Source organism: Bombina bombina, chromosome 3 (genome assembly GCF_027579735.1).
Source record: "Bombina bombina isolate aBomBom1 chromosome 3, aBomBom1.pri, whole genome shotgun sequence".
Taxonomy (NCBI): Eukaryota; Metazoa; Chordata; class Amphibia; order Anura; family Bombinatoridae; genus Bombina; species Bombina bombina.
Genome location: NC_069501.1, coordinates 382,667,568 through 382,683,428, shown reverse-complemented (window position 1 = coordinate 382,683,428; position 15,861 = coordinate 382,667,568). Strand labels below are relative to the sequence as shown.

At 38.0% G+C, this 15,861-nt stretch overlaps 1 protein-coding gene across 1 annotated transcript in view; it reads left to right on the top strand.

Annotated features, from left to right (window-relative positions):
• Positions 1 to 15,861, top strand: part of LOC128652347 (zinc finger CCCH domain-containing protein 11A-like) — a 56,732-nt gene that overhangs the window by 10,044 nt on the left and 30,827 nt on the right. Inside the window, exons 3-5 of the mRNA XM_053705288.1 lie at positions 10,814 to 10,933; positions 11,719 to 11,842; positions 14,713 to 14,784. Of these exons, the coding sequence (XP_053561263.1) occupies positions 10,814 to 10,933; positions 11,719 to 11,842; positions 14,713 to 14,784 (316 nt within the window). The remainder of the gene's footprint in view (positions 1 to 10,813; positions 10,934 to 11,718; positions 11,843 to 14,712; positions 14,785 to 15,861) is intronic.

Sequence of the window (15,861 nt, the reverse complement as noted above, 5' to 3'; positions counted from 1 at the left end):
AATTGTTTTGTGCGTGATAGGACCATTTTCTAGTACGGAACCATCAATAACCTTGAGAGAGACAGGGTGTTTTTTTTCAACAGTGGGTATTTTATTAATATGTACAGTGGTGTTGTCAATGAAATTGCCAAAAGCTCCAGAATCCACTATGGCATTGATTGGCAGACGTCTAAGGTCCCACTGTAACAAGAGAGATAAATTGCAATAAGAAGGTGGTTCATCAAGTCTTGTTACATTATTTACAATATTAAACTTACTCTTTTTACGTAGAATGGGACAGTCTGTGACCATGTGACTTGGGTTTGCACAATACATGCATAAGTGGTTGTTCCTTCTTCTCATTCATTCTTCGGCAGTGAGTGGTCCCCTAATTACCCCGATATCCATAGGGGTGACGGGGTCATTACTTCTAGGTCTTGAATGTGTAGTGCTGGAAGATGGGACCTTAGAAGCAGGTTCAGTGTAGGTGCGTTCTGCTTTATGTTCTCTTAGCCTACGATCAATCTGAGTTTCATACTTTCATGAGAGCATCCAGAGTACTTGGCATCTCTATCCTTGCTAGTTCGTCGTTAACGGAATCAGAGAGGCCGAGCCTAAACTGATTGCGGAGTGAAACCAAGCTCCAGTCTGAGTTGGAAGCATATAATTTAAATTCTGTGATGTAATCCTCCACAGATTTTTTTCCTTGTTTAAGGTTTCTCATTTTTTGTTCTGCTGTGAGTTGGATATCTGTATCACTGTATAACTCATCCATAGCAGAGAAAAACCCAGAGAAAGAATTTATTAGAGGGTCATTGGTTTCACATAGGTGGTCAGCCCATACCCTAGGTTCTGACCTGAGAAAAGATATTGTAGAGAGTACCCTTACCCTGTCTGTTGGGTAGGTGTGAGGTTTTAAGTTAAATAGGAGGTGGCAAGCATTTTTAAATTGTCTGTAAGACCGCCTGTTTCCAGAAAAGGAGTCAGGTAAACTAACTTGTGGTTCAATAGTTGAGGTGTGTGGGACTTTCAGATCCTTTATCAATTCTCTAAGAACCTGTGTTTCTAGTTGTAGGTCTAATATTGCTTGCCCAATTTTATCCACCTTATGGTTTAGGTTAAATACAAACTGGGGTATTTCAGCAGGATCCATACTTGTGACGTAACTTTTTTAGGCTTAGTATTATGTCAGGGAGGCAACAACTTTACAAGACAAAAATGTGAAATGTAACACTATTGTGATTTGGTAACTCTAGCTTCAAAGTGAAACCAAGTAGTATAGTGTAAAGTTGTTATAAAGTATGATTTTCAGGATATACTGAATACTTAATTATATACACAGGTGTCACGTTAGACCCTTATTGAGGGAGAAGCGACATGTTAGACATTAGATAGAAAATATGCAAAATAGAATCTCTATTTGTAATCCTCAGTGATCTCTGTAGAAAATCTTTAAGTAAGGTAAACACAAATATCAGAGTTGTAATCCACAATGAAAGGTTAGAAGTAGTTATTCATCAAATAACATTTAGACAGTCACACTTGGTATGAATCTTAATATTCTGCTGAGGATAATACATTGGAAAACACAGCCTCAATCTGAAGCAGATCACAGATCAGGCTAATACAAAGTATGTGCACAGTATGTGTTGAACTAGTAATCCCAGTTAGCATGAGAAGCGGTAGAAATACAGGCAGAGTAACACAAAACAGTAGTTGTAGAAGGTTAGAAAATATTACTCACAAAGTTTGTTGTCCGAACCTGCTGCCTGTTCTGACTCCTTGTGCGCGCACAATTTGTTCCCGGTCACTTCCTGTTAGTGTTGCAAGAAACAGATCCCTGCTTGAAGAAAAAAGGAAACAGCTTCTCTGTAGTTGTTAAGATGCCAAGACACTACAGGCTAGGAAATAGAGAGATGTTAGAGGTCTGCAGATTCCAATGCTGACAGGAGAGTGTTGTCCTCTTGTTAAAGAAATGACTTTGGTAAACAATGAATCCTGAGGAGGAAAATTGAAGTTAGGTATCTGTGAAAATCTCAGAGAGTAAGGCTCAGAGTTACTCTAGATAGAGAAACAAAATACTAAGAAATGCTAGTTAGGAGAGCAGGTGTTAAAATAGGTGATGAATCACTGTGATTGGTGAACCAAATTAAAGGTGCAGTAACAGTCAAAACCCTGAAAGGTGTGGAATTCACATTTCTCTGGTTTTGCATACAACCTGTGTACCCTCAGTCTGGAAAGGACCCAACAGACATTGTTTGACATGTTTGTTGTAGGTATTCGAGTATATGAGTATGTCATCAAGGTAGACAACTAAACATACATCCAGGAGATCTCGAAATACGTTGTTAATTAAGTGTTGGAAGGTGGCTGGGGCATTGCACAACTCAAATAGCATGACCAGGTATTCATATAAGCCGTACCTGGTCCTGAATGCCGTCAGCCACTAATCGCCTTCTCTTGTGCGTACCAAATTTTAAGCTCCTCTTAAGACCAACTTGGTGAAAATTTTGGCCTCGTTGAGCTGTTCAATGAGTTCCAGGATTAAAGGGAGTGGGTACCAATTTTTTGTGGTCCTCTTGTTTAATTCACAGTAGTCTATGATAGGGCGTAATGAGCCATCCTTGTTCTTTACAAAGAACATTCCTGCTCCTGCTGAGGATGTGGAAGGCCTAATGAACCCTTTACTTAAATTTTCTTCCAAATAAGTTTTAAGGTGGTCAAGCTCAGGTTGACTGAGGGGATACAGGTGCCCATAAGGTATGGTAGATCCAGGCTTTAAGTCTATTGGGCAATTGTATATGCGGTGTGGCGGTAAGGATTCCGCCTCCTGTTTGCTAAAAACATTGGTAAAATCTTGGTATTCCATCGGGAGACTAAAACGTTCTTCTGGAACTTGTAGGAGAATTTGTGGGGGGAAGCAGGAATGGAGACAATAGTTTTCCAGTTTATTGTGGTTTGATGCTTCTGTAACCAGGTTATAACTAATACGATGGGGAAAAGAGGTGAAGGTAATACGTCAAATTCTATATATTCAGTATGACCAGACAAGGTTTTTACTAGAAGTGGGATAGTTTGATGTGTGATGGGACCAGTGGCTATAGTTAAACCATCAATGACATGAATAGAAACAGCTGTATGTTTTAACACAAGTGGTGTTTTATTCTTTCTTACAAGAGCGCTATTGATAAAATTGCCATAGGCTCCTGAATCCAGAATAGCTTCAGTGGAGAGGTTTGCTTGATTCCACTGTAAATACAGAGAGATAACACAGTAAATTGGATTATTTGTGGTAGTTTGGGATAAGTAAATATTGTGTGACTTACTTTTCTTTGATCTTTGAGGTATCGGACAGTCCTTTACAGTATGGGTTGGATTTGCACAGTACATGCATAACTGGTTTGATCTACGATGATGCCGTTCATTGGGAGTAAATGGACCCCTGGCCAGACCTATCTCCATAGGCTCTACTGATGTTTTGGTCTAAGGTAGTGTTTAAGGTATACTGGGGAACATTCGTGGCTGTTGTTCACTATGACAGCGTTCGGAGCATCTTTCTCTCAATCTGTGGTCTATTTGGATAAACAGCTTCATTAGTGACTCTAAAGTTTTTGGAAGATCAGTGCGTGCTAGTTCGTCTTTAATATTTTCAGCTAAACCTAGCCTGAACTGGTTCCTTAGGGCGATCGGATTCCACTGTGAGTCGGTGGCATACTGCTTGAACTCTGTAATGTAGTCTTCAACTGCACGCTTCCCTTGTTTAAGGCTGCTCATGGAGCCTTTTGCAGTCAGCTGTACATTGGTATTGAAGTATAATTCATCTATATTATTCAGGAACTCATCCAGTGACCCCAGTATGGTCTCATCGTTTTCAAAGAAAGAGTCCGCCCAGACCCTAGGCTCTCCTCTCAGAAAGGATATTATGGTTAGTACTTTAATCCTCTCAGTACTATAGGTTTTTGGTTGAACAATAGTAAACAGGCATTTTTGAACTGGTGATATAACTTCCTATCACCAGAAAAGGGTTCAGGTAATGACACAAAAGGTTCAGTAGTGGGTTCTGGTTGCTGTGATTTTTGTGACATAGAATCCCTGATAATCTTCCTAAGGGATTGATTTTCAATTTCTAGGTCCCTTAGACCCTGTCCTAATTATAATTGGTTAACTCTCTGGGATAGGTTATATACTATCTGCGGTAAGTCTGCTGGATCCATTCCTGTTGTGGCTTAGTATTATGTATGTAAGAATATGTCAGATAAAGTGTTAAACTCAGGTAAATAGTGGATCTCAACTTCAGACTTTTTAGGTTGTACTGTACCTTTAAGTAAGGTTTGTATCACTGTCAGCTTGTAGAACTACTATGGCTTTGAGTAGTTGTAGTTAGTGATAGTGAAAGTTAATTCAGAGAACAATGTAATTGCTCTGCATCAATTGTTTTGAGTAGTGAGCAGAAACGATACTGTTAAATAATTAATACAGCAGTCAGTTTCAGATTCAAGTTGTAGCTGTAAGATGTAACAATTCAGCAGCGTAAGAAACTTCCCTTTTCTGTGGGAACAATGTAACAGCATTTGTTAGCGATTGACAACTGACGTCACTGAGGGGATTTCCAAGGCTATAGTAGTCGTCGGTGGATGTGGGACAGACAGTCCGGAGAACAAACAATCAGCCTTTGTGCTTAGTTTAGGGTGCCTTCCGCAACTTGCAAATACTACCTTGGTGAGGGGTTGTTTCGAATGTGTGGAGCGGAGAGAGCAGCCGGTTCAGTTTACAATGAAGTTTGTGAAACATGAAGTGATCATCAGGTACCGGTCGATGTGAATGTAGCGATACTGGAATATATGGTTTAATCACGAAAGTGGATATTAATTTGTTGAGGGATGACTCCTCCAGGAGTAGGTAGAAGGAGGCGAATGATGAAGAGGTAGACAAGCTTGTTGCTTAATCCTATGTCCCAGTGTATATATACATACACACATACAACTCCACATGCATATATATATATATATATATATATATATATATATATATATATATATTATATTATATTATATTATATTATATATATATATATATATATATATATATATATATATATATATATATATACTCTGCTCTCATGGATATCAAAGAATTTCAAACACAGCAGAGAAAAAAAAATATATTGTTAAATATATGCGTGGCACAATTACTTGCACCCTTTTAGTCAATACTTTGTTCTACCTGCCTTTGCTAAGATAGCAGCTCTGAGTCTTCTCCTATAATGCCTGATGAGAATACATGGCTATGGATCTTAGACCATTCCTCTATACATAATTTCTCCAGATCCTTCAAATTGTGAGGTAAACACTGGTGGACTCACCTCTTTAGTTCATTTCACAGGTTTTCTATGGGGTTCAAGTCAGGGGATTGAGGTGGCCATGGCAGGTCCTTGATTATGTGGTCAATAAACCATTATTATGATGATTTTGAAGTATGTTTTGGATCCTTGTCCTGCTAGAAGATCCAACCACAGCCCTTTTTAACTTTTCTAGCGGAGACAGTCAGGTGTTCATTTAATATCTGTTGATATTTGATAGAGTTCATGATGCCATACATCCTAGCTAAATGTCCAGGTCCTCTGGCAGAAAAACAGCCCCAAAGAGCCACCCCCATATTTGGGCATGAGGTACTTTTCCATATGGCTACTACTCTGTGTGTGCCAAACCCACCTCTTGTGTTAATTGCCAAAAGTTCTATTTTTGTTTTATCTGACCATAGAACCTGATCCCATTTAAAGTTCCAGTAGTCTCTGGCAAACTGAATATGCTTGAGCTTGTTTTTGGATGAGAGTAGAGGCTTTTTTTCTTGAAACCTTTCAAAACAACTTGTGTTGATGTTGTGATGTCGGATTGTAGTTTTGAAGACTCAAGCTGTCATCCTTAGAGATATTTTATGTTTAAATCCTTTTTATTGATATGAACAGAGAAATTCGTTACAACAGTGGTCATACATCATTTTTATATATCTAACAGGTGGGATAGTAAGTATAAATGAAGCAATAGTGCTAAATTTCTGGGTCTCCTGCCACATACTGAAGTCTCTTAGAATCTATTGATCACTTCTCAAGGCAGGGTCTTAAAGTTCTATGCTACGTTTTTCCCGTTTAGCAATCGGGGTAAGCCACATCCACCAGACACAGAGTCCAAGTCCTTGATGGGGTGGTGTGAGTGGAGTGGAAAGTGTCTCTGATCAAGTTTGTCTAAGTAGGTGGCATGGTTTCACTATCCTCAATAACACAGTATGAAACCAGAGCAGTGGCATAAATCTTCAACCAAAAGGGGAAAAGAATAAAGAGGGAAAAAAGGAAAATAGAGTGACAGTTTAGATAAAAGAGTGCCTATCAATTGTTAATCTGTAAGTAGCTAATAAAGCTTGTCGAACAATTAGATAGAGTGAAGAATAGTGAAATGAGATTAGGTATAGAAGGACGTCGAGGCCCCCACCCCTCCCGGTAACCAGACCGCTTAGCTCCTTGTCTGAAAAGGTTCTTAATGGGCCCTATATGTCTGTGGTTGATTGAGTGTCCAGTAAAACCATATTCTCTCGAATTGTGGTTGTGTGTCTAGAATCTTAGAGGCGGATTCATACATGCGGTAAGTCAGTGTCAATCTATTAAGTACTTCCTCCCATGGGGGGGCTTTAGTTTTCCAGTATTTTGCAATACTCATTCTGGTGACCGTGCATGCAATCTTGATGAATATATTTATGTGTTTATTAAATCTACGTGTAGGTTCATTTAACAGGGCTTGAGAAGGAGTTAGTTGGATGTGTTCCTCGAGGACCGCTCCCAGGAGAGAGGACAATTGGGCCCATATTGGCTGTATTATGGTGCAATCCCACCACATGTGATGATACGACCCTATTTCTCCACATCCCCTGTAGCAATATTTATTGTTAGAGAGGGACATATGGTAGGTTTTGGTTGGGGTTAGGTACCATCTATACATAGTTTTGATTGTATTTTCTCTCAGGTCCGCACTCAAAAGACCTGTGCAGGCCGAGTGAAAAATTTCATCCCATCTCTTTTTATCTTTAACCATGTCAAGGTCTCTTTCCCAATGTAAAAGTATAGTGGGTTTAGTCATTTTGCTTAATGATTGGATCTCCAGGTAAATTCTAGATATCGCCTGTTTGGGTCTATGTGTGGTATTCATCAGGATTTCTAAGGTTGAGAACGTACTATTATAAGAAGTTCTGACATATTTTTGAATTGCTGAATTGACTTGGAGATACTGGAACCACTGGAGCTTTATTGAACCCAGTTGGGTCTGTATTTGAGTGAATGTCTTAGACTTTCTCCCATCCAACCAGTCTGCCACCCTGTATAATCCCTTGTTAGCCCATTTATTGATTGTGGTCTGCAGCTCGCCGGAGAGGAGATATCTAATCGGATACATAAGTGTTTGAGTAGGTAATAACTTTTGTTGTTTGGTAAATAGTGACCATAAGTGTGTAGTGTTGTCAAAAATGTGTGATCTGTGTTTGTCGGGTGTGATTTTTGTAGGGTATCTGTTCCACAGAATGTCATCTACATGAATAGACCCCCTCAGGTCTGCCTCTATTTTGGTCCAAAGAACCTCCTCCCTTCTTCCTCCGATTAGTACCGTTTGTGCTAGTCTTGCTGCTCTATAATATTCTAATAGATTAGGTGCTCCTATCCCTCCTAAGACCTTATGTTTTGTGATAAGTGTGGCAGAGATTCTAGCCATTTTCTTACCTCTTATAAATGTTATTAGTTCTGCTTGGAGTGTTTTCAGATCCTTAATTGGAACTTCTATGGGGAGTGTTCGAAATAGATATAGTAGGCGGGGCAGGATTGTCATTTTTACTGCAGCAAGTCTGCCCATCCATGAGAAGGTGTGTGCTTTCCACTTATTGAGATTCTTCCTAATTTCCCTGAACATAGGCTCATAATTGCGTTTGTGTAGCTGGTTAATTTGAGTGGTCAGGTAAATTCCCAGATATTTGAGGGAGTGTGTAGCCCATTTTAGGTCAAAATTGACTTCTATGAGCTTCTTAGTGTGTTGGGGCAGACCTAGTGATAATGCTTCACATTTATCCAGATTAACCTTATAACCTGAAATCTGGGAGAATTGTTCTAGGATTTTATATAAGTTGGGTAGTGTTATGAGGGGTTTAGTCAACGTCAGTAGGATATCATCTGCAAAGAGTGTTAATTTGTATTCCTGATCTTTAATCATAACTCCTGAAACATCTGGTGTCTTTCTAATTTTTGCTGCTAGGGGTTCTATGCAGAGTGCAAAGACAAGGGGAGAGAGTGGACACCCCTGTCTAGTACCATTTAATATGGGAAAGCATCTAGATTTATATCCCGACGCGGAGACCTGAGCTGAGGGAGTCGAATATATCACATTTAATGCTTTAATGAAGGCCCCTCCGAATCCCATCTGGAGCATGACTGCTTTCATGTATCCCCAATCTATTCTATCGAATGCCTTCTCTGCATCCAACGACAGGAGCAGAGAAGGCATTCCGGTTTTTCCAACATAATCTATTATATTTAGCATCCTTCGCACATTATCAGGTGCTTCTCTATCCTTAATGAAGCCTACCTGATCCAAATGGATCAATTTTGGAAGGATATGTTTTAGGCGATTGGCTAATACCTTAGTGAGGATCTTCAAGTCTTGATTAATGAGTGAGATAGGGCGGTAACTGGAGCAGAGCTTATGATTTTTACCAGGTTTAGGTATTACCACTATCCTAGCTTGTAACAGGTCATTTGGGATTGTGTGGCCCTCGAGTATATAATTACATAAATCAGTGAGGTGGGGTACTAATATGTCCTTAAATGTTTTATAATATTCGCTAGCGAAACCGTCCGGTCCCGCAGCTTTCCCTGACTTAAGGTCTTTTATGATACCTAGTATTTCCTTTCCCGTAATTGGGGCATTTAAGCTATCACTGTCATCCTTTGAAATGGAGTTCAGCCCAGCCTCCTCCAGGAATAATGTAGTTTGGGATACTATCTCTTGTGTATGTGTTACCTTGTTCCCATCGTATAGTTTCCCATAAAAGTCTGCAAAAGCATCCACTATATGTTGCAGTTGTGACACAAGAACACCACTTGGAAGTAGGATAGACCCTATAGTGGAAGCTTTACATCTTTCTCTCAGTTTGTGTGCTAGGAATTTATCCGGCTTGTTCGCATATATGTAGTATTGTGTGTTGAGTTTCTGGATCGCTCTGAGTGATTGATTGTTTAGGAGGTTAGCTAGGTATGATCTTTTAGTCTCTAAGGTGGATAGGATATCAGTTCTACTGGTTAATCTATGTTTGGCTTCAAGTTCCCGTATTTCTGCGTGAAGGTTTGATATCATGGATTTATGTTCTTAGAGATATTTTAGCCACTCAAACCATACTCTTGACATTGCATTGAGACAATAAATACATACTTCCTCTTCCAGGTTGATTCATAAAATTTCTAGTTGACTGGAACTTCTTAATTATTGCCCTGATGGTGGAAATGGGCATTTTCAATGCTTTTGCTATTTTCTTATAGCCACCTCCCATTTTGTTAAGCGCAACAACTTTTTGCCACACATCACAACTATATTCCTTAGTCTTATCCATTGTGATGAATGACTAAGGGAATTGTTCCTATGTTATTGGGTATTTATACCCTTTGTGAAACAAGAAGTCATGGTTGAACAATTACTTTTTATAGTCACCCAGGTGTAGTAAAAAATGTAAAATATCAATGGGAATATATATCAAATATAATTTTCTCATATGAATTACCTTCATATACCATAGCCCTTTAAATCACTGTTAGATCACTTTTAGTATTAATAAACACACATATATATGTGTGTGTATGTGTGTACATATATATATATCACACAAAATATTTAAATATAGTTTAAGCCTTTGTGAAGAACACTATTACTTTTTTTAGCACACCTTTTGCTTAGAGCACTTTCAGGTTAGAGCTTGAGCAAAAGCCACTACCTGAGTTTTGTTGCACACCCCATAGAAGTCTATTAGAGGGACATAGCATGTTGAGCTATCATACCTCCAGAGGTTAGAGCACCCAAGGGTTTCACTCAAGCATTAATATTTTACTTTCCATTGTAATATGGACTGTACTCTAGAACTGTTAGTGCACCATTGCACTAACATTTTTTACGCTCCATTTGTAATTTAGGCCATATTGTTTTATTTAATACTCAGAGTAAAATATCTGGATTTCAAGTCAAACAGTAAGGAAGGGTATAGAATATAATTAAAGGGACAGAAACGTCTAAATTAAACTTTGATTCAGATTCAGATAGGGCATGTCATTTTAAACAACTTTCCAATTTACTTCTATCATCAATTTTTCTTTGTTCTCTTGGTATTCTTAGATTAAAGCTAAACCTAAATAGGCTCATATGCTAATTTCTAATCCCTTAAAGGCCGCCTCTTATCTGAATGCATTTGACAGTTTGTCACAGCTAGATTAGGTTAGTTCTTGTGTACCATATAGATAACATTGTGCTCACGCCTGTGAAGTTATTTAAGAGTAATCAATAATTGCCTGAAATGCAAGTCTGTCAGAAGATCTGAGATAAGGGGGAAATTTGCAGAAACTTAGATATAAGGTAATCACAGAGGTAAAAAGTCTATTAATATTAACAGTGTTGGTTATGCAAAACCGGGGAATGGCAAATAAAGGGATTATCTATCTTTTCAAACAATAACATTTTTGGTGTTTACTGTCCCTTTAACAAAACAAGAATAATTATATTTTGAGGTTCATGTTTAATTGAAATTCTTTATTATGGAACAGGGCGATAGCTGTCACTTCAGACACTGTGAGGCCGCCCTGGGCAGTGAAGTTGTCTGCAGTTTGTGGCTGCAAGGAAAATGTAACAATCAAGACTGCAAGTTGCGTCATACAAAGATTCATGTAAGTGATATTGTAACATGCAGAGCTGTAACTGATCTTAGGGACATTGTTAAAATCTGTGTTTGATAAAGTAAATGTCAGGAGTAAAATCCAAACATGTGAATAAATGTTATTAAAGCCCCTGGCTGTTCTGCATTTTAGAGGAAGGTCCCAGTTTGAGGGTTCTGTCCTGTTGCTTATGCTGTCACATTCCCCAAAATTTATAGTTCAAGATTTCAATAGGTATATCTTGAGATTAGTAAAAAACTGCCCTAAAGTTTCCACAGGACCCTCCCCCAAACTGACCTCAGCCCCACCCTCATGCTATTATTAACCCTACCCCTATCTTATGAGACTCCTCAGTCTCCTGATGATAAATTCAAAAGTTGATTTTGGGCGTATACGCGCCCCTGTACGCCTCAGCTCGCCTGTGGTGGGGCGAAATTACCCGCAGGTATTTGGCATTGCACACAAGCGCAATTTTGTGCTTGTGTGCAATCCCGCCCCCTGTCAGCGCACAGTCAATCACGTGCGGGCAGGAGCTGTCAATCTTCTCGGTCGTACTCGACCGAGGAGATTGAGTTTCGCCAGTTTAGAGGTGGCAAAGAGCTTAGGGAAGCAGCGGTCTGGTGACCACTGCTTGATAAATCACGGCGAGCAAGTTCTTGTGAGAACTTGCTGCCGTAGGAGCTTGATAAATCTAGCCCTAAATATCTTACCTTAAATGTTCATTACGATGAGTCATTTTTGAGGATGGCTTCCAGTTCTGTTGTACAATTTATCATTTATTTATTTTTCCTCTGCAGAAGAAGCGAAGTGAGATACAATGTTATTGGGAAAACCAGATATGTGGATGCAATAAATACAACTGTGCCTTCTACCATAAGATAGGACGATTGCTAAAAGGAGTCTTCTTGCCCCCAAGCAACTGTAAGCACTAGGAATGAATCTGTACCATGTTTATTATTGAAAAGATGGTATATGAATGAAAGATATGCAAATGGTTTGCATACATTGGGCACCATTTAACAAGCAGCAATAGCTGCTTAGGAGCCCCAGCGTTTCTCGTTTAGAGCAAGCCTTAAACACTAGTTAAAGGGATACTAAACCCACATTTTTTCCTTCATGATTCAGATAGAGCATGCAGTTTTAGGCAACTTTCTAATTTAATCCTATTATAATTTTTTTCTTCATTCTCTTGCTATCTTTATTTGAAAAGCAAGGATGTAAGCTTAGGAGCCAGGCCATTTTTGGTTCAGTACTTTGTTGCATTGTTATTGAGAGGAGGGACAGTGTAGCTGCTGCTGATTTAGTAGGGAAATCTATAGCTAGGCTAGTGTATTCAGTGTCCACTACAGTCCTGAAGGACTCATCTGATCTCTGCTGTTTTCCCCTGTGTAATCTAATTGCAGTTGCCTGCCTGCCAGCGTGTGTGTCAGGCTCACAGCGTATACTGTGCCCACTTGCCCAGTGCCACCACTCATATCTGGTGTAACAGCAGTGTAAATTTAAAAAAAACAAACTTTTTTGACTGTGAAACATCAGTCTGCTTGTGTAATCTAATTGCAGTTGCCTGCCTGCCAGCGTGTGTGTCAGGCTCACAGCGCATACTGTGCCCACTTGCCCAGTGCCACCACTCATATCTGGTGTAACAGCAGTGTAAATTTAAAAAAAAAAAAAACTTTTTGGACTGTGAAACATCAGTCTGCTTGTGTAATCTAATTGCAGTTGCCTGCCTGCCAGCGTGTGTGTCAGGCTCACAGCGTATACTGTGCCCACTTGCCCAGTGCCACCACTCATATCTTGTTTAATAGTAGTTTAAGTGTACATTTAAAAAAAAAAACTTTTTTGACTGTGAAACATCAGTCTGCTTTTTTGTGTCAGGCTCACAGCGTATACTGTTCCCACTTGCCCAGTGCCACCACTCATATCTTGTTTAATAGTAGTGTAAGTGTATATTTAAAAAAAAAAAACTTTTTGGACTGTTAAACATCAGTCTGCTTTTTTGTGTCAGGCTCACAGCGTATACTGTGCCCACTTGCCCAGTGCCACCACTCATATCTTGTTTAATAGTAGTGTAAGTGTACATTTAAAAAAAAAAAACTTTTTGGACTGTTAAACATCAGTCTGCTTTTTTGTGTCAGGCTCACAGCGTATACTGTGCCCACTTGCCCAGTGGCACTACTCATGTTTGCAGTTGTTTGCGGTGCGTTAAACGAGGAGTTTGGTCTGTCACTGTGAAGCGGGCGTAACCCTTACACTACCTGATCGATACAACATCATACCTGATGTTTTAAAGCACGTTATTCCAAACCAGACTCTGCATCAACTATGTGATTTTCTGTGGGGGTTTTGCCATGGTTCCCCCTCCGTCATGCCACAGTCCAGGTGTTAGTCCCCTTGAAAGAACTTTTCCATCACTAGATGTGGAGTTCAGAACAGCGCCTAGATCTGTTTACCTGCTGCACTATAAAGGACCCCCTAATAGGTCCTTGGGAGTTTAACAGTACAAAGAATTATAGGAGCGCCAATGAAGGCTAAAGTAAACTACAGGTACCTTAATATACAGATGACATAGAACGATGTCACCAATTAGATGAATCCAATAAGTTTAAAAAAACCAATAAGTTTAAAAAACAATATCCCCAATTTGGATGAATCGATAAAATTCAAAATTATAACAGAGGAATGAATAAAATGGATAAAATATATCCTTTTTAATAACACACACTGGGTTTAAAGTATAAAATCACAGTTTATTAATACAGTTTATTAATACGACCTGATCAGATGACTTCACTGATCACTACTTTATTTATAACATAGAGGTCACTTATAGCATAAGAAAACTACTATTCTGGTTTTGTACATCCAATTAAAGCTACTTTGTATGAGCCTAGAAAGTGCATAAAGATGATGATTTGAAATAAAATAATATAGATGATGATTGGGATAGAGTAATATCAATTCTTAGGTGAGTGTGCAACAGACACGCAAATCGTGAGAAAGAGAAAGAAAACAAATATATTCACTTGTGAAATTAAATGTGTACCAAAAATGTGTGTACAAAAAATATACCAAAAAAATATAAAAAATATATAAAAAATATATAATATTATATATATTTTTTATATATTTTTTATATTTTTTTGGTATATTTTTTGTAGTAGTAGTTTTCTTATGCTATAAGTGACCTCTATGTTATAAATAAAGTAGTGATCAGTGAAGTCATCTGATCAGGTCGTATTAATAAACTGTATTAATAAACTGTGATTTTATACTTTAAACCCAGTGTGTGTTATTAAAAAGGATATATTTTATCCATTTTATTCATTCCTCTGTTATAATTTTGAATTTTATCGATTCATCCAAATTGGGGATATTGTTTTTTAAACTTATTGGATTCATCTAATTGGTGACATCGTTCTATGTCATCTGTATATTAAGGTACCTGTAGTTTACTTTAGCCTTCATTGGCGCTCCTATAACTTTTCCATCACTATTGTGGCCAGAAAGAGCCCCTGTGGGTTTTAAAATTCACCTGCCTATTAAAGTCAATGGCGGTTCGCCCGGTTCGCCCGTTCGCAAACTTTTGCGGAAGTTTGCATTTGCGGTTCGCGAATGCAAAATTTTATGTTTGCGACATCACTAAGAGTGGTTAAACAGACACAGCGGCACAATTGTATCATATTGTTAATGAAATTGGATAAGGTCTGTGTACTGTACCATTATGAATTACTCTTCTCTTTGAAAAACAATTTATTTTTGTATTTTTTTTTAATCCTGTCATTTCCCATTAGTTACCAAATGTGGCATGAAAACCCCAGTGGAGGGAACTGGAGATATTGAAATGGAAGTTGTTATCCCATCTGGTATGTACTGTAAAATAATTACAACTATTCTGTGCATATAATGGTTCTTAAAATGACATGTATTTTAGTACATTTTAATTAAACAATTTTTAACAGTTTATGTGCATTTAATAATTTCCTATCAAATAGTGTAATTTCTGTAACATTCAAACATTTAATTTCATTAAAAAAAAAAAAAAATTTGATGATGATATTCCATTTGTGCACTAGCTTCAAAATGTGTGATTCTGGCAATATTTGTAACTTTTATTATTTAGTTTCTGCTTTTTTTATATAAATTGGTAAGCAGCTTTGATTAACAAGTAAATTAAGCACTAGCTGCAACATTAACATTATAAAATGCAAAGCAAATTTCAAGGATTTGATTAAGTTTATGGGCTCTATTTGCTATTGGTCGGGCCACATTGCACCAACAACATTACCTGTTTTGTACTTGTTTATTATAAGATCCCTGGATTCATTCTCTGCAGCTGTGTGTTCTGAGCTGGAATATATGCTGGGAATTAAAAAATGAAAATGATACTGTTATAAATTCATACAGTAAACAGTAATTGTGCTGCACTGAGTGATTCTAAATAATTATTTATTTGGGTATCATCAACAAGGAGTAAGCAATCCTAATAGCAATGTACAGTCTGATTATTTTGTTAATAGCTAAAACTATTATACCAAGTGAACATATTTCAGTCATGTGCTGCCCTTATTTTATGTTTTTCTTAAATATATATAATTTTGTAATGAAGAATTTAAATACCCTTGTATGGCAACAAAGTAATAGAACTGTTGACTGTGGAGTAAATAAGTAGCAGTCTTATGTCTGCTGCTACTTAAACGGATACTTAACCCATTTTTTTTCTTTCATTTACTATCATTTTTTTCTTAATTCTCTTGCTATCTTTATTGGAAAAGCAAGAATGTAAGTTTAGAAACCAGCCCATTTTTGGTTCAGCACCGGGGTTGCTCTTGCTGATTGGTGGCTAAATGTAGCCACTAATCAGCAAGCAGTATCCAGGGTGCTGAACCAAAAATGGGCCAGCTCCTTAGCTTAGATTCCTGCTTTTTCAAATAAAGATAGCA